This window comes from Cydia splendana, chromosome 6, assembly GCF_910591565.1.
Source record: "Cydia splendana chromosome 6, ilCydSple1.2, whole genome shotgun sequence".
In the NCBI taxonomy this organism is placed as follows: domain Eukaryota; kingdom Metazoa; phylum Arthropoda; class Insecta; order Lepidoptera; family Tortricidae; genus Cydia; species Cydia splendana.
The window spans coordinates 15,628,398-15,651,547 of record NC_085965.1 but is presented as its reverse complement, the minus strand read 5'-3'; the positions used below and the strand labels follow the sequence as shown (position 1 = coordinate 15,651,547).

Here is a 23,150-nt window from a genome sequence, read left to right as displayed (position 1 = left end):
TGTGTATGTTAAGTTAGTGTTATTTCTACATTAAAGCAATGTTTGCTTACAAGAGTTAGCTAAATTAATGAATGTTGTCAAAACTGGTCAAAACCGATTAAATTATTTGTCTGGAGCGGAGCAACGGTAGATGGCGCTGCGGTGCAGAACGGTCCTAATTAAACCAACTGGAGCGTGAAGAACCGTCTTCGCTCGCTGCGGATGCGGTACAAGTATTATTCGCAGTATAAAAATCACTCTGAGGCGAGCGGTAAGACTGGGCAGCTGCGCTTTTTCAAGAACCCTTTGATTTGTCACTTTGATCGGCCTACACAGTCACCAAACCTGTTGTCTAAACAGCAATGCATAAATCGTCTGCAATAGACACAAAGGCCTGATGAAAAATCATTAACATATTACGACTGACTGAAACGGTATTAGTAGCCGGGATATTAGATTGTAGGTATTCTAATCACATATTATGCTTATTGTCATTCGAGCCAGTTCAAACATTATTGTGCTAACAGACGGGCGTACCGGACCGCGACCTTGGTCCGATCAGCTTATTTCTTTCTCGCTTTCACTCATAGCTGCGTCCTTAACAAACGTACGGCGAACCACGTTCCACTTGATCAAACAGATCTCGGACTACGGACCTACTTTAGCTTAGATAGCTTTTAAATAATAAATGACTTATCTTATCTAATACTGGACAAATAAATAACTTATGAACTAAATACATCTATGAATAAAACTAAATTAAAACTAACAACCCTAAATATATCTAAAATAAAACAAGGAATATAAAAACTACTGAAAGAGGCCTCCCCGCGCTACCCCCGGCGCAAAGGTGTCCATCACACTCGCTGCGTTACCGCGTTGAATTGCGATGGACAGCCTTTGCACCAGGAAATACCCAGAGCGCGGGTCACTACTACTTATTTTACCTACTCTAGTTTGGTTTAGGTAGCTACCCGTAGTATTTTCTATAGGTTATGGGCCCAGCACGCTTCGCGGTTCCTCATCAGTCATCATAATCACTACCACTCTCTGCATGGACGTTTAGCATCAGTTTTCAATTATATTATGTCTTTTAATAACTAAGTATTGATAATTGTAGATCTTACAAACCTACAAGTCAGAAAGATATAGGTAAGTATACAATACAAAGTATTTAACTGAACTAAAATAGATCTAAGGACTTGCAAAATTAAGAATTTATTGAAGATAAAATACTGGGAAGCATATTTTAGTTTAGTGTGGATTACAATCAGCGTGTTAAACTGACCACAAAAAAATAGAGTTTTAAAACGTTGCATATTCATTCGCACTCGTAGTTTATCTAGCGTTGTCATGAAAAATATCTGGAGATTTTCGTAAAATTATTTTGAGTTTCCCTTTCTGCATATTAACGAAGTAAAAGTCTGTAGATCAGATTCTCCATTAACCGTGTCGGAAAACCGCGATTAGTATACATAATATAAGTAGCGAACCGAAGCAAAACTAGGCTCCTCATTGATTGATGGTACCTAATTAGAGTAATTAGTGATACTTTTGGTACTTTTACTAACATATTCGTGCGTATTACAAAATCGTGCAAATCAAATTGCTTAACTGAAAAATATCTGTATAAGTCTATTCATTATTCCCAGATAAATCTTGATAGCGTAATGCGGGATTTTTAGTATATAGACGGAATAGCGCCATTTATAATATTGTAAATCAATTGACTAGGTATACGGCGGGTTTTAGGATACAGCAGGAATAGCAGGATACTAGTGGTTTGTTTTTATGTTTAAACAACCACGCCATCTAGCGGGTAATTTGGTAACTATACTGTGGCAAACTCACTTTGTAAGTAAAAAAAGGCGCGAAATTAAAATTTTCTATGGGAGCACATAGTCCTTCCCGCCTAATTTTTTTTAAATTTGTCGGCTTTTCCTACTGACGGAAATGGCTTGCCAAAGTATAAACAAGAAGCTGTATGTGTGGTTCCTATTATCTATGGTCTTTAATTTATTTTGGAAAAACAATAAATACTATAGATCATAATTATGTTGTTTAGATTGTGATCGTGTAAAATCCTTCCTTCCTTCGTGGCCTTTATTCGATTATTCGGGAATATAGCCGGTCAAACAAGTATGTCGGTAGAAAAAGGCGCAAAATTCAAATTTTCTATAGAACGATAACCCCTCGCGAACACATTTATTAAATTTGCAGCTCTTTTCTACTGAAGGAAATTGTTTGACAGAGTATATAGCTATAAAATCGCGGAGTTTTTACTGTTAGGTAACTCAAACAGCGCACTTGACAGCTGAGCTGACTGACATTGACGTTTCATTTTTGAGGTTATATGTTATATTTCGCTTTGAATCGGTAATCGATAAAATGCAATTTATGCTTAGTTTTTAATTAGAATTGGTATAAGACACAGTAAACATAATCGATAGTTTGTGTTAGTTCGGCAATATGGCGTTCGCCCCGTTGAGAGTGGGGTTTATACAAAAAATTGTTACGAATGCATTCTATACTACTATGAAACGACCTATGGCTTACAAAAGCGCTATTTCTTTGGAGACATTGTACCCCAACAGTTCTTTAAAACTCAGCACTCCGTCGTTTGTAAGTAGTCTTATTATTATTATAGATTAATCTGGCATTGTTACACTATCTTGGAATACGGCCATGGTCCATAGTAACATCTAGTTATAGTAAGCTAAAGTGATTGTAATGGGTGATAGCACTAATAGCATAGATTAACCTAATTTATTTCTTTAATTAAGACCGTTGCCTTTTGTGCAATTCAGAATCATATCCATAATTATAAAATCACATTGCTAAACAGAACACTCTTTTCTTATGTCGATGAGGCAACATTTTTTTTTTTTTGTCAGTTAAGCGTTCCTTCTCTGTGACTGTATGTATAAGTCAGAGTGATATTTGGGTAATCCTATGAATTACAGAATGCTGACCCAAAGGAGAAATTCTCTGGTTTCATCCCAATGGAGAAACTGGACATCACATACAGCGCCAGCTCCGGGCCGGGGGGACAGAATGTAAACAAAGTGAGTAAAACAATCATTGTAGGCATCTTACACTGGAATGCTAAAGGGTTCTTTAGACAGTGCAATTCTTGCACTGCTATTACATGCCAGTTTTGTTATATTCCAATATTTTGATAGATTGGTGGAATTTGTTGTACTTACTCCAGTTGTCAGTAATTTTTCAGCTTAGAATTTTTCATTGAGCGTGCTTGTGTCACCACCAGTATGAAGTTACATGAAGACCATGAAGTTTTGTCTTATTTATCAGACTACAGTGAAATGAGCTGGATATTGTATGTCTTATATATCAGACTGTTATGTATTTAGATGGGTACTTGCAGGATTGAATTGTAATGACAGCTGAAGGTAGTTTGGAAATAAATGAGTTTTGCTTCTGACCTCAATGGCGTTGTATCTTTTATTGGCGACTACGGTAAATTAATGTAATTTGTGCGCAAAATGAACAGTAATCTTTCTAATGTGGTGCTTCTTGGACAATTTAACCCAAAAACGGACAAGTGGTGTGATTATAAGGACCAATTACTATGTGCATTGGACGTGGCGGGCGTGGCGCTGGACCCGACTCGGGCGCGCTCGTTGTTTCTGTCCCAGAGTGGCAAAGACACTTATTCACTCATTGCATCACTTCTGGTCCCGCTGAGGCCAACTAATGTTGCATTTGAGGACATTATCCGTGTTTTGGACCAGTTTTTTGAGCCGGAAGTAAATGAAATTTTACAAGCGGGGAAGTTTCATAAACGCGTACAACTACAACAAGAGAGCGTGCAAGAGTTTATCGGCGCGATAAGTTTGCTCGGTGCTAAGTGTAACTTTGCCGATCTTAAGCGACAGTTGAGAGATAGACTAGTACTTGGGGTGCGTGACGAGCGCCTGCGCCGCGAATTGTTGAAGACCAAGGACCTCACGTATACGGGGGCCGTTCAGTATTGTCTTAACTACCAGGCGACGTTCCTAGACTTGTATCCTGAAGCGCGTGCTAGTACATCTAAGCAAACTCCACATAACGAAAGTGACCAGATGGAAATTGATAAAATACAATCAGTGAATTGCAAACATTGTGCCCGGGTACATAAACCGAATGAGCGGTGCCCTTTCAGTAAGGCTCAGTGTTATTATTGCAAGCGACATGGACATATTGCTTCGGCCTGCAATAAGAAACAAGGTAAGGTCCATGTGACCGAAGACAAGTGTTCATGTGACTCCAACTCGGACCAGGAAGACATGATGAATGGGATCTATGTCTGCGCTGAAGATTACTGTGAACCGATTACAGCAAATGTGCATCTTAATGGTGCCAAATTATTAATGGAAATAGATTCCGGAGCTTCAAGGTCTATAATATCTGAGGAGACATTTAAAAAGTTGTGGTCCAACCCACCCCCATTAAATACCACAAATGTGAAACTAGTTACGTGGAGCCGTGCCCCTTTAAGAATCTTAGGGTTGGTACACGTACGAGTGGTTTTAGGCGACAAAGAAGCCCAGTGTGAACTGTTGGTGGTCGCCGGCCGCGGATCGAGCTTGCTCGGTAGGAACTGGTTTAAGAAGTTGGGGCTGCAAGTGGATGGCGTGGGCTGGTCAGAAGAGGAAGTAGCTGAATGGAAGAATAAATATCCAGATTTGTTTATGGAGGGTTTAGGAGAGTACACGGGACCACCAGTGTCACTGCACGTGCGACCCGGGACCGCGCCACGATTCATGAAAGCGCGCCCTGTAGCATTCCCACTAAAACAACAAGTGGACGATGAGCTGCGTCAAATGATTAAGGATGGCGTATTAACACCAGTCAAATATTCAAAGTGGGCTACTCCCTTAAGAATTGTTAAGAAAGATAACGGATCTTTGCGTATCTGTGGAGACTATCGTTCTACGGTTAACGCATCAATAGATGTTGACACATACCCGCTCCCTACATCGACAGAGGCATTCGTGAAGCTTAGCGGGGAAGTATATTTAGCAAACTGGACTTGAAGCAGGCGTACACTCAGCTCAAGGTTGACGATGATACCGCGACGCTGCTAACACTAAATACACCCATCGGACTAATGAAGGTGAATCGTTTGGCTTACGGGGTGAGCGCTGCGCCTGGCATCTTCCAAAGGCTCATGTCTACCACCCTGGCAGATATGGAAGGAGTCGCGTGTCTCCTGGACGATGTAGCCATCACAGGGAGAAATATGGAAGAACATAACCAGAGGTTGAATGCAGTACTGAAAAAACTTCAAGATCTGGGTTTTCGACTAAACGTTAATAAATGCGTCTTTGCTTCACAGGGTATTACCTTTTTGGGCCATATGCTGGACGCCGAAGGGCTCCATCCGACTCCGGAGAAAGTAGAAGAGATTCAGGGTAAACCAGCGCCCACAAACAAAGAGACATTAAGAGCATTTTTAGGACTATACACGTACTACGAGAAATTCTTACCCGACAAAGCTACATTACTTGAACCATTGTACCGGTTGCTGGAAGCGAAATCACCGTGGACTTGGGGTGATAAGGAACAAGCTGCGTTTAATAAAGCTAAGAATCTTTTGTCGTCGGATTGTACGTTGGTCGGATATGACCTAAATAAAGATTTGTTACTGATCTGTGACTCGTCAGATTATGGTTTGGGAGCCGTGTTGGTTCACATTATGGAAGATGGATCCGAACGGCCGGTGATGATGGCGTCGCGGACACTACAACCACACGAGAGACGCTACGGGCAGATCGACAAAGAAGCGCTCGCGATAATGTTCGGGCTAACTAAGTATCATCAATTTCTGGCCGGACGGAAATTTTGCATCATCACCGACCATAAACCCTTAGTTGGTCTGTTCAACCCGGAGAAACCAATTCCTGACCAAATATCGCCTAGAATGTTACGGTGGTCGCTAAAACTTAACGGATACAGTTATTCTATCAAATATCGACCAGGCAAATTGATTGGAAATGCGGACGCTTTAAGCAGGTGGACAGAACCGGAGACGTCTTCGGTGAACCCAAATATAGACTGTCTGGGCGAGGTACTTTTGCTAGAAGAGCAACCACTGGGATGGAACCTGGATGTAAAAGCTATTGCTGAAGAAACCAAGAAAGATCAGATGCTACAAAAGGTGTTGTTTAACGTACTCCATGGGTGGCCGCGCTCCAATACAGATCCTGAAATGCAACCATATTGGATCCGCAGAGATGCTCTTTCACACAATAAAGATTGTTTATTGTGGTGTAACAGAGTCATCATACCTACTTCGCTTCACCAAAAGGTACTTAAATTGCTACATGCTCCACATGCTGGGATTGTACAGACAAAGGCATACGCTAGAGGGTACCTTTGGTGGGCCGGCATGGACAAGGAAATCGAAAAGGTCGTGGCTGAGTGCGAGGATTGCCAGTCTGTGAGGAACAACCCACCTAAAGATCCGCAAATATGGGTCATGCCTGAAAAACCTTGGAGTCGAGTCCACATCGATTTTGCTGGTCCATTCCAGGGAAAAACCTTCTTGCTATTAATCGATTCTTACAGCAAGTGGATAGAGGCAGAAATTGTTCCATCTATGAGCGCAGATTCCATAATTACTATTTTGAGACGCATTTTCGCCTCACAAGGCTTGCCGGATCTCTTGGTGTCGGATAACGGCAGGACATTTACGTCTGAGGACTTCAATTTATTTTTAAGGAGGAACCATATCAGACACATATTCACTCCGCCCTACCACCCAGCTTCGAATGGGCAGATAGAAAGGGCTGTGCAAACATTTAAAAACAAATTGAACAAAATGGCAGCTACAAACATGGCTTGGAGTGAAAAACTGGCAAAAGCTTTATACGCTTTGCGCACCGTCCCTAACAGCTCTACTAATAAAACACCGGCGGAAATGCTTAACGGACGCAAGTACAGAACAGCCATATCAAGTTTACACCCAGAGAGCACGCCGAGCCGTGCCGAACAACAGCTGGAACAGGCAGCGCAGAGGCCGAGCGCCCGCGCCTTCCGTCGGCATCAACCGGTGCTCGTGCGAATGTACACGCCAGGAACTAAGTGGGCAAAGGGCGAGGTTGAGACAATAGAGGGACCCAGCACTTATGTGGTAAGAACGGAAGATGGAGAGCTGCATCGTCGCCACGCTGATCAAATTATAGCTCGAGCACTGAGACAGCCGATGGAAGCTCCTACTTGTGACCAACAACAGCTTGAATTTGGGTCTCAGTCTTCAGCTGAAGAAGATCCTCCTATTGAGATTCCACCACCAGAGTTATGGCCCGACATCATAGGAATTCCCAATGATTATTGATTGTATAACTATTTTGTAATGAATAATGTGTTGATTTAGACTTGTTGATTATGGTGGAAAGGTATGTTATGTATTTAGATGGGTACTTGCAGGATTGAATTGTAATGACAGCTGAAGGTAGTTTGGAAATAAATGAGTTTTGCTTCTGACCTCAATGGCGTTGTATCTTTTACAGACTATGGTGGTTAAATGGTTAAATAAACTTGCACCAGAAAGTACAATAGTAAGATTGATGAAAGCTTTTGTTTGCCTGTCAAGTATTTATCATAATCATACATCGGGGTTTTCGGGCCAGGAATGTTTTACACTAGCCAAATAACAGGTAAAAACTGTAAAAAACGATACTAATCTAACATTTCTAAGCACATTTGGACCTACGTTTAATTCATAGTTTGGTAATTATTTTACAATAAACAAAGTTATAAATACACGAAATCATTCCCGGTCCCAAAACCCGGATGTATGATCATAATTGAGCCTGGGTGATTTTATTTAGTGTCTTATTATAATTTCAGGTGCACACAAAGGTTGACCTGAGATTCAAGCTGAGTGAAGCGGATTGGCTGCACCCAGAAGTGAAGGAAAAGATGCTAGAACTGGTTAGTGTTTGTTTATTAAAAACCGGACAAGTGCGAGTCGGACTCGCCCACCGAGGGTGCCATACTTTTTAGTACTTGTTGTTATAGCGGCAACAGAAATACATCATCTGTGAAAACTTCAACTGTCTAGCTATCACGGTTCATGAGATACAGCCTGGTGACAGACAGACAGACAGATGGACGGACAGTGGAGTCTTAGTAATAGGGTCCCGTTTTTACCCTTTGGGTATGGAACCCTAAAAATTACCAGGTTTTCACCGTCATTTTTGCTTCTGATTCGTGAATCTTATTTAAAATCCTTGTTTTAACATTGGATGGCTCAATTTTGAATATATTATTTAAAATAATTAAGTACATTATTGGGACAGTCATATGACCATTCTTAAGGCTTATTGCAACTAGATTCTGCTGGTGGACAGTTAAGTGTATGACTGATAAGTTAAATGTACACTCTGCACAAGAGTTCCCAGGACTTGTAGCGAAGCCACGTCGTGGCATCCCCTTACCTCGGTTTCTTGTCTTGTAAATGGACGGAGCTTGTGCTTGGACTATAGCATGGGACTATTCCAATTACTATTACAATGACTATTCTTGCATGCGACGCGTATTTGTTAACCTTTTCTAAATACTCGAAGCTATTTGATATTGAGCTGTAGCCGCGCGGATCAGTTGACGTCTTTGGCCAAATGGTTAGGGCTTGTGCACAAATCACGCGATGTTTGATAGGGGAGTGGGGGTCACCAAAAAATCACGACAGATCACCTCACGTGTATTTTTCTACAGTGAACGAAACCAGTGGGGAGACACTCAAAAAGTAGGCGAAAACACCTCGCGTAAATTGTGCACAAGCTCTTAAGGGCTATCTGTATGTTTTTATTCATAATTTCAGCATGGGAAGAAATTATCCAAGGAAGGGTACCTGATCATCCGCTCGGACGCCACGCGCTCGCAGCAGCTCAACTTAGCAGACTGCCTCCAGAAACTTCGTACTCTTCTGAGAGATGCCGCCGTCACGCAGCAGACGCCTTCGCCGGAGACGCTCGAGAAAGTTAGGCAGAGGTATGATTCAAGTGTTTCAATACCGTTGGTTGGGTTTGGTGTTTGAGAATATTTCGGGCATCATCAATTAATGCTTTTCTAAAAGAAATACATTTTGCTTTTGTAAACTATTCTAATTTTTTAACGCATTTTTAAACGCCTGTAAAGCCTGACCAGGAATATATGATCACGCGCCATGTTGTGGAATTTCACTGGAACAATTTTTTTCATACTATACTGAACTGTCACATGAGAATAACAGCGCGCTCTTGACAATGATCATATATTACCTTAGTATATTACAGGTCAGGCTTTACTAATTTAACGACTCGTTAAATTCCTACGTGTTTTCTTTCCTGCCAGGGGGGTGCAAGTGCACCCCCTTGCACCCCGCTGCCGGCGCCCATGTTAACGAGCATGTTTACAATCGATCCATTCAACAGATTACCAGATTCAACAGATTAGATACGTGTCTTGTCAGTAAAGGGTCGCTTGCAAAAACCGATTATAACGTAAAATGTTTTGATTATGACTTGACGCGATCGCTATTGACTTTGCTCCTATGTTACTCATGTGATACGGAGGGCCTTTACACCACGCCATTTCTCCATCCCTAGCAACGATTCTAAAGTAACTCCAAAAATTTCTACTTAGATGTCTTATTGCCATTGCCATATCCATCTATTTTCTAATTATTGATATTATTTTGTTGACAGACACCTGAAAGCTGCGCGTATGAGGGTGGCGCTGAAACGCGAGGACGCAGTAAAGCGCGCGCAGAGGCAACCGCCGACCGTCGTCGACTTATGATTCTTCCACTAATTGGCCGCGTTGCACTAGGCTACAGACTTCAGGACAATGGACTAACACCTAAACCAATATCAATGAAAACTTTCTGACATACAACGCTTAAGCGCGCATAAAGCTCTGTGCACACCGGGTGCGTCTGCACAGAGCTTTATGCGCGCTTAAGCAAATATGTAGAGATATTCTTTTTGTCACTTGCAAGCAAAAATAAACGTACTATTCTTCCATGTCTAATCAGATGTGAGAGCCGAAATCACTTTGGTTAGCGCGACGACCGCATGCGAAGACAGTGATTTTGAGTCGTGAATGCGACTATAATAATTCAGAAACGTCTTGTTTGTATAGAGTGGCGTATCTGATATCGTATTGTGTATGTTATATGTAACCAGAAATAGCAAAAGCCGCTGAGGACAGAATCCTATGTTATTTATGAGGGGATCAGAAAACTGGGTAAAGGGACTGAAGACTTCACTTTGAATGTTCGATTAAGTGTTTGCCCATTGCCATACCGTCTGTAAGCCAGTGTCCAAGAAACCCTCAGCTATTTTGAAAGTCATTAATTCAGTAGCGTGTTCACTGCCATAGTTACCTTGCGGTCCCTGAAGAAGTGGAAAAACGTCCGTAAATAAAACCAGAGAATTGGCAAAATGACTGTCAAAATATCTGAGAATTGGTGGCAGTCAGCCTGTTATTGGCTGCCAAACGCGTCCAGTTACCATTACCTTTAGTTCTTTTACTTTGAATGTAATTAGCTTTTAGATATGATATCAATAAAATTAATAATTGTTTATTTGTACTGTTTTACTTTTCTAAACGATCGGTTTTGTAAAACGAATGTAGGTACTTATCTACTTATTGTCAGTAGTTGTCTCACGAACGTCTGTCTCACTCTCTCCAACGAATGTCAATGGCAAATTCAAAATCTGATTCAAAGAGTATAATTATACTGGGTCAAGCAGATCTTGTCAAATTTGAAAAATGTAGGCGCGAAAGGATATAGGCCCATAGAAAATTGGAATTTCACGCCTTTTTCTACTGACAAGATTTGCTTGACCATCTATAGTTGATCTGATTTGCGTGTGTGTGCTCGTTCGTCCATACCAAAGTCCATACCTAAAGTATGGAAAAGAGGCGCGAGAAGAATTCATAATCTGAATGTAGGTACAGATCGATCTGAGAAAATCATCATCTAAAAAAATTAATGACATTGGAATATGGAATTCCGGGCTTTCTGAATTTTATTAAGAATCTGAATCTTTGATCTGAATTCAGAGAGACATTCCCGACGTGTGTGGCCGGCCTAACGCACCTGGGAGTTAACCGACCCAATGTTGCCAAACTAACAAATGTAACCATTGGTTACCATGGCAACGTATGAAAACAAACAGTGAGTTGTCATTTGGGAGGTTAACCTGGAAATCAAACGAATTTAATTCCAGTAATTTGCTATTTATAATTGTTATAATGTCGTATAGAGATCTAAGAAGTAAGTATTTAATATTTAAGGAATTATTTAATCTTCAAGGTAATATTTACAGCTTCGTTTCAGCTCTTATTCAAGTACTTAAAAATATAAATGGAAGCATTTGCTTTCATATAACACCGAAAAATTTAATTTGTCGTCTTCTTACTGTACTTTACCTATTTACAGTTTAAAGTACCCACCTAACCTACCTATATAGTACCTACCTATCTGACAGAGCGGATTTATATGTACTTACTGTTAGTTTCAAACTATTACAAAGGGCGTAAAATCATATCGACTTGAGGCTTTCTTGGCATTTCTAGGCTTAACGTGTTAAAAAAAATAGATTTCAGCGAAGCCATGCGCGCTCTCGGCTACCCCCGCCAGATCAACATGGAGAGCTTCCGCAACCCCAACTGGGAGGCGGTGGAGGAGTGCACTCGTTGGCTAGCGGCTCGGGTGGAGCCCGACGTAGAACTCCGTGGGGGCCGCGCCGACGCCGAGCAACGGGTCGCGCTCGTCACACATGCGATAGCACTCTTCGTAAGTTGTACTTACAAATCTACAATCTAATCTACGAGTACAAGCCTTAATAAAGTTGGGTCCATAGCCCACGGGTTTAATTGATTAACATATCCGATGCCGCAAACCCAACTGGGAGAGCGGGAGGCGGTTGAGGAGTGTACTCGCTGGCCGGCGGCCTGGGTTGAGTCCGACGTAGAGCTCCGTGGTGGCCGCGCTGACGCGTTGCTCATACTATTTTTCGTTAACCAGCTCACGCTCACCCGCTCCGTGCAACAGCTAGTGGACGCCCTTACGAAAGTCCCTATAATAACTCTAGATTTTGCTGCATTCATTACATAATTTTATTTCTCCTAGCATTCTCGAGCTAACCTAAAGTTGAACGGCAAGCGCCTATACGGTGCCGACGGCTGGGCGGTGCGCGAGCTGCTCAAAGTGGCGTCTCTGCTCCGCGACGCTCTGCAGGCGCCGCCGCCAGACGAGCAGCGGCCTGACGTACCCTTGACTTATGATGTCACGAGTCGGGTAAGCAATCATGTCTAATTTTTCAAAACCATTGTGGATTAAGGCCACGTTCAATTGAGGAATTAGGCCTAGGTCTACGTTTGACGCCATGTAATTCTACCTAGTGGTCTACGGTTCACTTTCAGTAGGAAATGTTGTTACAATAATTACATAAATAAGTAGGTAAGTCTAATATTGGTTTCTGTTACAGCTGGGTGAAATCAAACAAGCAAGAGCCCTAGCAACTGACATCACAGCTCAGGGTTCGTTTTTATTCGACCTGCTTGGTAAAGAAGCAGAACGTAAGGTGAGTCTTAAACATATGTCACTAAGGGCCATTTGCACCATGCCACTAACCCGGGGTTGGTTAACCCGTTAACCCAATGTCAAATTGTACAGTCACCTGCAATAATATGTTAAACTTTGAAGGCCGCAAAAATATGTGACACGCTCTTATGGCTCTACCAAAAAGAATAGATAGTATAGAGGGGTCCTGTCATTGTAAATTTTGTAGTCACAGTTAATTTACTGCCATCTATCGACACACGACTAAAACTCAAAATGAAAACGTATAAAGTTATCAAAAAATGTATATATATGGATAAATGATTTTATTATTTTTATATCATTTTGATCCATGTTCATTCACTGATATCTATGTGTTATAATTGTTAAATATGAAACGGTGTCGTCACGCCATCTAGCCGAGGATAGGCTAAAGGTGTGTGCGCCATCTATTCGGGAATGACTTTTACTTGAATTCCGAGGCACGTTTTTTCCTTAGACTTTATTCGTCTTATACGAAGTTACATATGTCTTTGGCTCTACTAACTAATAAGATCGTGTCAGATATTTTTGCGGCTTCGTTGTGTAACATATTATTGCAGGTGACTGTACTGGTAACCATGGTAACTCCAGGTTTAACCGGTTAGCCCCGGGTTACGTAGTGAATGAGGCAAGTGGCCCTAAGTCTTTTGCGATATAGGTACACTCCATACTTACACTATGTGACTCGTAGTTTCCATTCCCATTCCCGCTCGTTCTATTAGCAATTTGACTTTCGTATAGGTTATTAATGGTAACGACTAAGCTGGTTTACAGGAGCAACGTGAACAGGCCCTCGCTCGTCCGCTGGACATGTCGGCCATGGAAGCATGTCTGCGCCGTGCGGTAAGTGCTACCGATATACCTAGAAGTAGCGCCAGTAGCACATCTCAATACGATAGTATCAAATCGAGTTGGTATTCTGTGTATAAAAATATTTAGAATCCTCGACAAACCGTCAAGTACCGCAACTTAAGTTTTCTTGAGATAGAGGACGAAATTTGGGTGCACGTCGCGCATTCTAAATGAGTAATATGATCAGTGGAAGAAGTCTAGATGTCTCATAATAAATAATAATAAAATAAATAAATAAATATTGGGGACATCTTACACAGATCAAACCTAGCCCCAAACTAAGCAAAGCTTGTACTATGGGTACTAGGCGACGATATACATACTTGTATAGATAAATACATACTTATATACATAGAAAACAACCATGACTCAGGAACAAATATTAGTGTTCATCACACAAATAAATGCCCTTACTGGGATTCGAACCCAGGACCATCGGCTTAGCAGACAGGGTCACTATCCACTAGACCAGACCGGTCGTCAAGTCTTTTCTTTGTCTTTTCTTTGATATCTTAATGCAATATTTAGTTAGAGACAGCGGCAGCACGAGTGACCGACGCGCGCGAACGCATCGACAATGTGGCGGCCTCCGAGGCAGCGCTGGACGCGAAACTGGAGCGCAGGCGAGCGGAGCTGCAGCGCGCAGAGAAGCGGCTGCTTACGGTGCAGAAGATTAAGTAAGTGTTTGCTGATGAAGTGAGTTGAAGGTGGTTGAAGTGAGTGGTGAGTGATCGTTTTAGTACCTATGAAATGTAACACCTTTTATGTATACCTAATGTCACAATAAATATATTATTATTATGATTGTGAAAGAAGTATAGGTCCCGAATTAGATGTCCAGTAACACAGCAGACTTGTTAGGGTTCGCGAGGCTCTTTGCTGATAAGAGTGATAAGGAACCGGGGACCCGGCAGCACTGTGACCTAAATAGGTGGGGACACGAAATACTGAGCACTTTATCGATCCGTACTATTAAGTCAGAAAAGGACCTTAGGAGCTAGCAAGGTAGCAGTCGAGAACGGGAGCAAACTAAATACGGGAGGTATGATAGTGTAAATCACAGTTGTGAATACATGAATACGGAAGAAGCCAAAGATCACCTAAATAGGGCTTTATATTGAGGATTGTACAAAGACTATGTTCCAGTTATCAGGACTGGCCATTATGGTATGGCTGTGGTTAGATTTAATTGATTTCTTTTCTTGAGTACCTAATATTTTGCTTGTTCCGCAGGCCAGCATATCAGGGCGAGTTGACAGCTCTGGAAACCGAGATCGAGCAACTATGGGACCAGTACGTGTTGCGCTACCGCTGCGTTGAAGCGCTCAAACACCAGTTGAGCGTACTGGAGACCGCTCAAGCGGAGGTCAGTAATCGTTGGCGTAGTAAGAGTAATTTGAGGTCGTAGGACTTTAGGCCTCATTTAATGTGGAGCAACGCTGGGCTCTGTCAATCGACTTTTTCTACTCGGTGACTTTTGACAGAGTGTACGGGATTAAGTATGGATCATTCATAGGTATCTGTGACCATGTTTCTCTCTTGTATCTTACATTAATGGACAAATAATTTGTTCCAGGTTGCCGAAGAGCAGCAGGCGGCTATCATGCAGCTCATACATAAATACGAAGCGGAAGATGTGCTGGGGAAACTTAGCGAATCAGGTGCAAATCATTAAATTCATTAGTACCTACTGTCTTTATATCTTTATTTGGAAAAATAAACACAAGGTGGAATCCCTATTCCACCAAAGAATAATTACATGATATAGGTACTTTTATAATGATTGTCTTGGTTATCAACTTATCAAACATGATCAAGTCACAAACATTTGTTTTATGTAACAGCACTTATTTTTATTATCAGATGAGCTAGACTCAAGTGATGACGCAAAAGAGTTTGAAGCGAAGCAGCCACGGCCGGCCACGAGACCCAAGACACGTCTACGTATCAAAACTGCAGGTCAGTACAGTATACCTAAAAGGTACCTACCTACCAATGTGGTATATGTATATTCTCCCAAAAACGTTGTATCACGTCGAAATTTTAACGTTTTTGCGAATCAACATAGGTAGCTTATTAATTACTGTCATATTTATCGTATAATTTTAGTACCTATAGCTTTTTTATTACTTACTTAATTTTACAGCGCATTGGCGCCCCCTAGCTGTAATGCTGTAAAATTTAATTTCAATAAATATCAAATATCAATATCACTGGTACCATGAAAGAGGGAATGTTGGGAATATCAATGTATTTATTTTTACTGCTCATATTCCAATATCCTTTAGAGGGCGCTAAATTGCTTTGCGTTTCCACTCAGAGGAGCGTGTTAAGCGGAGACGTCTTGCGAGTGCTGTCAGTTTGGGAAAGTGACGAGTTTAGGCAACAACGCCCCCAAAGTGGATTCAATGCAATAGCGACGATCAACTTGCCGGGATAAAAAAGGTCGAGAAGCTGAGATACCCTTCTTGATGCTAAATTGGTTCTCGACGTTCTCGTTTGCAGGTACGGGTGCCGCGGAGGCTCGGCGGGCATTCGGCAATATGGCGGGGCGCGACTCGCTCGACGAAGTGCGGGATGAGGACGACTCGCGGTCAGACTCCGACTCGGACCGCGCGCTCTACGGTATGACGATTTGTTTTATTATAGACAAAAAAAAATGCTACACTGAAGAAAATTAGTCTGCCAGTCTAATATTGTACCATAAGTATCGGAAAAACCTTCACGTACTTTACTCATTCACTGCTAAGTGAGCTACGGTCTTAGCGCTAGGTCGTAACACGTTGTAGTGGTAAATCCACATTTGACGATGTGCATTTCGGCTGTTCGTTGCGGTACAGACGTGCTGTTCTCGAGAACGTTCTCCGTTCACTATGGACAAAACTATAGGTTAAGTAAGCATCAAATAGTGACGTCCAAAGTGGCCAAATATGTATAGGTAGGTATTGTACTAGGTGGTACTAGGAGACTCCATTAACTGTAACTCCATTGCCAAAACAAAATATGTTACCTAAACAATAAATCATATTTTTTTCATTTTCATTGTAACCACCTTTGCTCGAAATAAGGATAAGTTCCGATATATTTGGTCACTTTGGTCGTCACTATCTATTTGATGCTGACTAAGATACCTGCAACCTAAGGCAGCCAGACAATAGGCCTGATGACAAATTTTGAAAACCCTTTTATTATCGTCGGTACACTTGTATTAGTTCCGAAAAACACTATATTTCAGTTATACTCATAAGATTTAACATAGATAATTGCATTTTATTATAGCTAGTTTAAACTTCGCGCGAAAACGCCTCGCATGCCATTTGTGACGTCATCATTTAGTTGGTGGTAGGGTGGTAGATATTGTTTACATACTTACAGTTACGAATTTCCCTTGAATCCGAATGATATTGTTAATTCAGCACCATATATTACGATTAGGGATGATAAATACATTACAAAAATTTATCACAATAACTCATTTTACACAAAAACTCTCACACGGTTGCAGTTTAAGATGAATTATTTAGATACATGTAAATTTTGAGTGAAAATCACCGAACGCCGCTTTTACTTTTTAATTTTTCATTTTTTCTAGTTACGACAGCCAACATGGCAATGATAGTTCCATTCAGCCAAATAATTAAAAAAGTTTGTTGTTGAAATATCGTATTATTTAGCATTTCATTTTAAATCGACTTTCTAAAGCAAATTATTTTCTAGATTTTGTATTTACATGTTGCTTTCTACATTATTTTTATGAAAAATATAACCCAAGACTGCTGCGTACTATTACATATATATAAGGGTTATAATTGGCCATAGAATATGATGTCCTAACATGTACGACAAAACTCCCCGTGAAAGAAAATGCAAACGAGAAGCAAAACACGAGCTCAACTAGCGTCTCCACGAAACGCACGCCCACCACCCCCGTCCGCATCATCCGTCTCCTCGCAATCGTCGTCGGGCGATGAATTCGCCACCGCGCCCGACACCAGCGAGTCGAGCTATGAGTGCGGGCCGCCGCCACCGCCGTCACGACCACCTGCGCGGCGCGGGCGGCCACCGCTGTCGGCACGCTTGGGGCCTGCGGGACATCCTGCCCCGCCCACGGCTCCCGCTGCCGGTGGTGTAGTGCGTCGCATGCGATGGTCTCAAACCATTAATGAGAACGTCATGCGCGCCTACTATGGGGCTACAGAGGGGGGAACCAACTTATGCGCGTACCGTGTCCGAATGCTTCCACTGTTTCAGGCCCTCGAACCGACCATCGACGTGACTGCGCAACGACTATCGGATCAGGTGCGAGTCATCCAGCGGCAAAAGCGGTTGGATGACTCGACACTTGATCGGCTTCGCCTGGAGGCTCTCTCTGCTCGCGCAGCTTCTACCTCGGCGCGGGATCCGCCCGCCACGTCGCCGGATCCGGTGCCGGCACCCGACCAGGCACCGGGGGCGCCGCGGGTAGATCTCAGTGCCGACGAGGAGGAGTTCGCGCAGAGTGTGGGTAGTACAGCCAATGAGCAACTGAGGAGGACTCTGGACGAGGCGATTACGCGGTACCGCTCCACACCCGATACTAGGCCACGATTACCACGTTTGCCTATGAATAGACACAATCTAGCGCTAATGGGAGCCCTAAACGCTTTACTAGAGCCATATTTGCGGACTAGTAAAGATTTAGATGATACGCACGCGATCATGTATTGCGGAGCCATCGCGGCGTGCCGTGTTGCACGAGTCAAGTTTCCGGACTCTGAACGTGCACCTAGGACCGCCGGAGGTGCCCCCGCATGGCAAATACGGATCGAGCGACGTATCAGCTCTTTTAGGACTCTTATCGCAAAGCTGATCTGCTTCAGGGGGGGCAACAATCGCCCCCGAGTAATGCGCTTTGTAAACCAGGCATTCGTGGGGACGGATATCAGGCCCCGCGACTACATGGCCAACGTTACGGAGCGCATCGACTTTCTAAAGCAGAAAGTCTATGCATGGGCAAACCGTATTCGCCGCTACAGAGAGCGTGTGGACCGATTCCAGCAGAATCGTCTTTTCCAGAGTGACCAAAGGAAGATGTACCGAAAGTGGGAGGAAACCAACCTTCGTGCATCCGACTCGCGGCCACCGGATGCTACTGTCATGAATGACTTCTGGCGTAGCATCTGGTCGGTGCCTGTCGGACACACCGAGGGGAGTTGGATGAGTGTTGTCGAGCGTGAGTGCGAGTCCATTGAACCTATGGGGGCAGTCACCATCAGCCCCGATGACGTAAGTTGTGCCATCCGCACGGCCCAGAACTGGAAAAGTCCTGGGCCGGATGGATTGCACAACTTCTGGCTAAAATGGTTCCGATGCTCGCACTCCTACTTAGCAGCACAATTTCAACAAGCCCTCGAACTTGGTTCTCTCCCACCTTCCTTAACAACTGGTGTCACCTTCCTGCTCTATAAGTCCGGTAGTACCACGGAAGCGAAGAACTACAGACCCATCACATGCTTGCCTACACTCTACAAGCTCCTTACATCCGTTTTGAGAGCAAAAATCAACGCGCACATTGTCGCAAACAATATTTTGGCCTCTGCTCAAAATGGATGTAGGGTTGGGTCCCGTGGTACTAAAGAGCTCCTCCTCATAGACATGACCATCTGCCAACAAATCCGGCGGACCAAGGGGGCCCTCTCAGCCGCTTGGATTGACTACAAGAAGGCCTATGATTCGGTGCCTCATTCATGGCTGGGGAGGGTCTTAGAGCTGTACAAAGTTGATGCAGCTTTGAGAGCCTTCCTAAGCGCGTGTATGGGGCAGTGGACCACAGTCCTTCGTCAACCAGGAGGCGGGGATAACCGACCTGGCCCACAGGATTTTATAAGGATTGAGCGAGGAATATTTCAGGGCGACAGTCTGAGTCCGCTATGGTTCTGCCTAGCTCTGAATCCCCTCAGCACCTTGCTGAAGGATTTGGGACTAGGTTGCCGGCTTCGGAGAGAGGGTGAAGTTATTTCTCACCTTCTGTACATGGATGACCTCAAATTATTTGCACCAAATACCCAAGGCTTGTTGGAGCTACTGAAAACCACCGAAGTCTTCAGTAGTGCCATCAACATGGAGTTTGGTGTCGATAAATGTGCGGTTATGCATGTACAGCGGGGGAAGGTTGTAAATTCAACAAATTTACAACTTTCTGAGACAATGTCTTTCAGGTCTATCTCTGAATCAGAGACCTATAAATACCTTGGTATGTCACAGTCGTTGGGTATTGAGGACGAGGGTATTAGACGGTCGGTGAAGGAGCGCTTTTTCAGTCGGCTCACAAAAGTCCTTAACAGTCTTTTGTCAGGAGGCAACAAAGTGCGCGCCTTCAACGCCTGGGTAATGCCTCTTCTCACATACTCCTTTGGCATACTAAGGTGGACTCAGACCGAGCTGGACGCCCTGGATCGGAGGGTCCGGTCACTGCTCACCACACATCGCATGCTACACCCACGCTCGTCAGTTATGAGATTGTACATCCCACGGAAGTGTGGAGGCCGAGGCTTCCTAAACGCCAAGGATCTCCACAACCGCGAGGTGTACAATCTCAGGAATTATTTCCTTAACAACGAGTGTGGGATGCATCGTGATGTGGTGGCAGTAGACAGGAACCTCACGCCGCTCTCCTTGGCAAACGAGAACTGGCGCAAACCTGTGGTACTAAGTACTGCGGATCGCAAGGCGGCATGGGAGAGTAAGGCGCTACACGGGCGGTTCTACAAGGCCCTCACGGGACCCGATGTGGACCTGCTCGCGTCGGTGAACTGGTTACGATTCGGGGACCTCTTCGGAGAAACCGAGGGTTTTGCCTGTGCAATTGCGGACGAAGTGATGATGACGAACAACTATCGGAAATATATCCTGAAGGACGGTACGGTCGACATTTGTCGGGCATGCCGCCGTCCCGGAGAGTCACTCAGGCATATCATTTCCGGTTGTTCTCATCTTGCTAACGGTGAGTACTTGCACAGACATAATCTCGTAGCCAGGATTATTCACCAGCAACTTGCTCTTCTATACGGCCTTGTGGACCGCGAAGTACCGTACTACAAGTACTTACCTGCGCCTGTTCTCGAGAATGGTCGTGCCACGCTCTATTGGGATCGATCTATCATCACTGACAGGACTATTGTCGCCAATAAGCCTGACATCGTGCTGATAGACCGATCGCAGCGCCGGGCCGTGCTCGCCGACGTCACCATCCCCCATGATGAGAATCTCGTGAAGGCCGAGAAGGACAAGTCCAGCAAGTACCTAGACTTAGCTCACGAGATTACCGCCATGTGGGATGTTGACTCGACGATCATTGTTCCGATAGTTGTGTCAGCGAACGGTCTCATAGCGAAGAGTCTCGACCAACACCTAGAGAGACTCTCGCTGGGTGGTTGGATCAAGGGTCAGATGCAGAAGGCGGTAATATTGGACACGGCGCGTATAGTACGTCGGTTCCTCACTCTGCGGCCCTGACCACCGGCAGCTTGGGCCAAGCCCCGCTGCCGGCGGCACCCTAGGTTAGGTTTTTTATAATGTGTTTATATGTATTTTTTATTGTTTTGTAAGTGTTTTTATATTTTACTTTTATATTCATATTATAACAAACCTAACTTAAGACGAAAAATAAATAAAGAGAACAAATAGATATCTACTTTATATCGTGTAATAATATTTTTTGGACGTAATAAATGTTTAGTGGCGAAATAACATTTTTTTTGCACCTTTCGAACTCTTTGGTGCCCACGTATAGATTTCGGTCAATGAGGTTGTCTATGTTGCTCTAAGAAATATGTTATGGATTGATGACGTCACTGTTTGGAACGTTTCTGATTGGCGTTTCAGTAAAAATGGCCGATTGGAGAATTTTGCACTTTTATTTTATTGAATATATTAATAATCCTTCAGTTTATACTGAGATTGGGCCATTTTTTAGAATCATATTAACATATATGTTTCGTTGAAATCATTATTTCCATGATTCTTTGTTACTTGCAACAGGCCTATTACACGTACTTACTTATATAACTGTAATATGCTTAGGTCACGACGAGCCAGCGGCGTCGCGCTGGTCGCGCCCGCGCCCCGCCACGCGTACCATTGCCGCTGAAGACGATGATTTCGCTGATCTCATTGAAGGTGAGCTATTAACATACCTAAAACTATATCTTATCTTATACCTTTAAACTACCTTCTAACGATTTCGATGAAATTTGCTATATGGGGGTTTTTGAGGGCGAAAAACCGATCTAGCTAGGTCTTATCTCTGGGAAAACGCGGTATTTTGAATTTTTATATGTTTTCCGAGCAAAGCTCGGTCTCCCAGATATTAATTATAAATACCGCTGCGGTAATAGGGGATATTACTGCAATGTTCTGCCGCCAGAGTGCAGCACTACCGACTCAGTAAATTCATGGACTAACTTATACATACTGTGCTTTAAACTGTTTTTCGTCAAGTTTTCACAGACAATAAAATATGACATTGATGCATCAAGGCGGTAAACGCGAAAATCGAAATTTAGTTATCTGCCTCTTTATCGCTCGAATATGCAAGAGTGATAGAGAGATTAGATAACGAAATTTCGATTTTCTTGTTTCGCGGTAGGCCATGTGTCAATGTGGTTTGTTTACTGTATGTGCCACAAAGGTGCCACCTACGCAGAGCTTTGCCTAATATCCCCTATTAGTTAACTTCGTAAATTAAGCTTACATTTGTGGGGTCGAGTCCACCATGGGGAGCTACCGCAAAATCCAAATTCGAAAATTGTATGTTTGGTTTTACAAACAAACGAACGTACCTATACGTATACGTTATATAGTTCTCAGTTATATCCTTTTGTGATTTGAACCTTAGCGAACGTGAAAAGTTATATTTTTTAGGAGTTGACGGCGATGATGGTGGCTCCCTCGGCAGTTCTTCTGAGAGCGAGCTGCGACTGACAAGCGCGCGACCCAGCGCTGCACCCGGCCGCGCTTCTGTGCTCAGCGACAATGAATTTTGAACTCTTTTGAAGAATAATATATAGACATTAAATGATAGATTGTATTTTTTTGGGGGGCACCAATTCCATTGCATGCTAATAGGCTAGATGACAAAGGTTATTTACAGTAATTCGCAACGAGCGGCGATACATTGAAACACGACCTAAGGGAGTGTTTTTAATCGACACGAGTTCCTACTTCTCTCACTTGTATCGTAATGTACTATACCATATCAGTCGATCCGGTTTGTTTTGAGAATCAAATGTATTACCTACGGGACCTATTGCAATAAAGCAATACCAATTTCAGAAACAACAGTCAAAATCTGACAATCGCGCACAATGCACGAAACGAAACGTCATCACTCTAATTCAGTACCTAGGTAATAACTTGATCGTGACGTCACGTTTCAGTTGAAAGCGTCTTGAAATATGTAAGAAAACAAGAAAATTGCTATTTTCAGTTTCAGCAAAGCCTTTAAACCACTTCGTAGCTGACAATGATCATTTATCACCAAACGCCTTATAATAGCATAGAGCCCACTAGCACCATTCCACTAACCCGGGGTTAACCGGTTAAACCTGGAGCTACCATGCACCTGGTTAACGGTTTAACCGCTTAACCCCGAGTTAGTGGGATGGTGCAAGTGGGTCTAGGTTAGGTACCTTACCTAACCTACCGCGTGTGGCACGTGTGCAATGGAATGGATGGTCTA

The 23,150-nt window shown here is 43.2% G+C and overlaps 2 protein-coding genes across 3 annotated transcripts; both read left to right on the top strand.

Moving 5' to 3' along the window:
- The first annotated feature begins 2,304 nt into the window (after positions 1-2,304).
- Positions 2,305-10,550, top strand: LOC134791755 (large ribosomal subunit protein mL62). Its single transcript, XM_063762903.1, has 5 exons — positions 2,305-2,601; positions 2,943-3,044; positions 7,834-7,917; positions 8,807-8,976; positions 9,672-10,550. The coding sequence occupies exons 1-5, from the start codon at positions 2,449-2,451 to the stop codon at positions 9,763-9,765; spliced, it is 603 nt and encodes a 200-aa protein (XP_063618973.1). The 5' UTR covers positions 2,305-2,448; the 3' UTR covers positions 9,766-10,550.
- Positions 10,551-11,142: 592 nt separating this feature from the next.
- Positions 11,143-23,143, top strand: LOC134791702 (clusterin-associated protein 1). 2 transcript variants are annotated; one of them, XM_063762809.1, is made up of 12 exons: positions 11,143-11,248; positions 11,574-11,770; positions 12,107-12,274; positions 12,465-12,560; positions 13,355-13,423; positions 13,961-14,109; positions 14,666-14,798; positions 15,009-15,093; positions 15,296-15,391; positions 15,938-16,057; positions 21,494-21,589; positions 22,334-23,143. In XM_063762809.1, exons 1-12 carry the CDS (start codon positions 11,227-11,229, stop codon positions 22,453-22,455), a joined length of 1,353 nt encoding a protein of 450 aa, XP_063618879.1. In that variant the 5' UTR covers positions 11,143-11,226; the 3' UTR covers positions 22,456-23,143. The 2 variants fall into 2 exon arrangements, with proteins under 2 accessions (XP_063618879.1, XP_063618878.1); XM_063762808.1 differs by having other exon boundaries at positions 13,355-13,427; positions 13,965-14,109; positions 22,334-23,142.
- Positions 23,144-23,150: the final 7 nt, after the last annotated feature.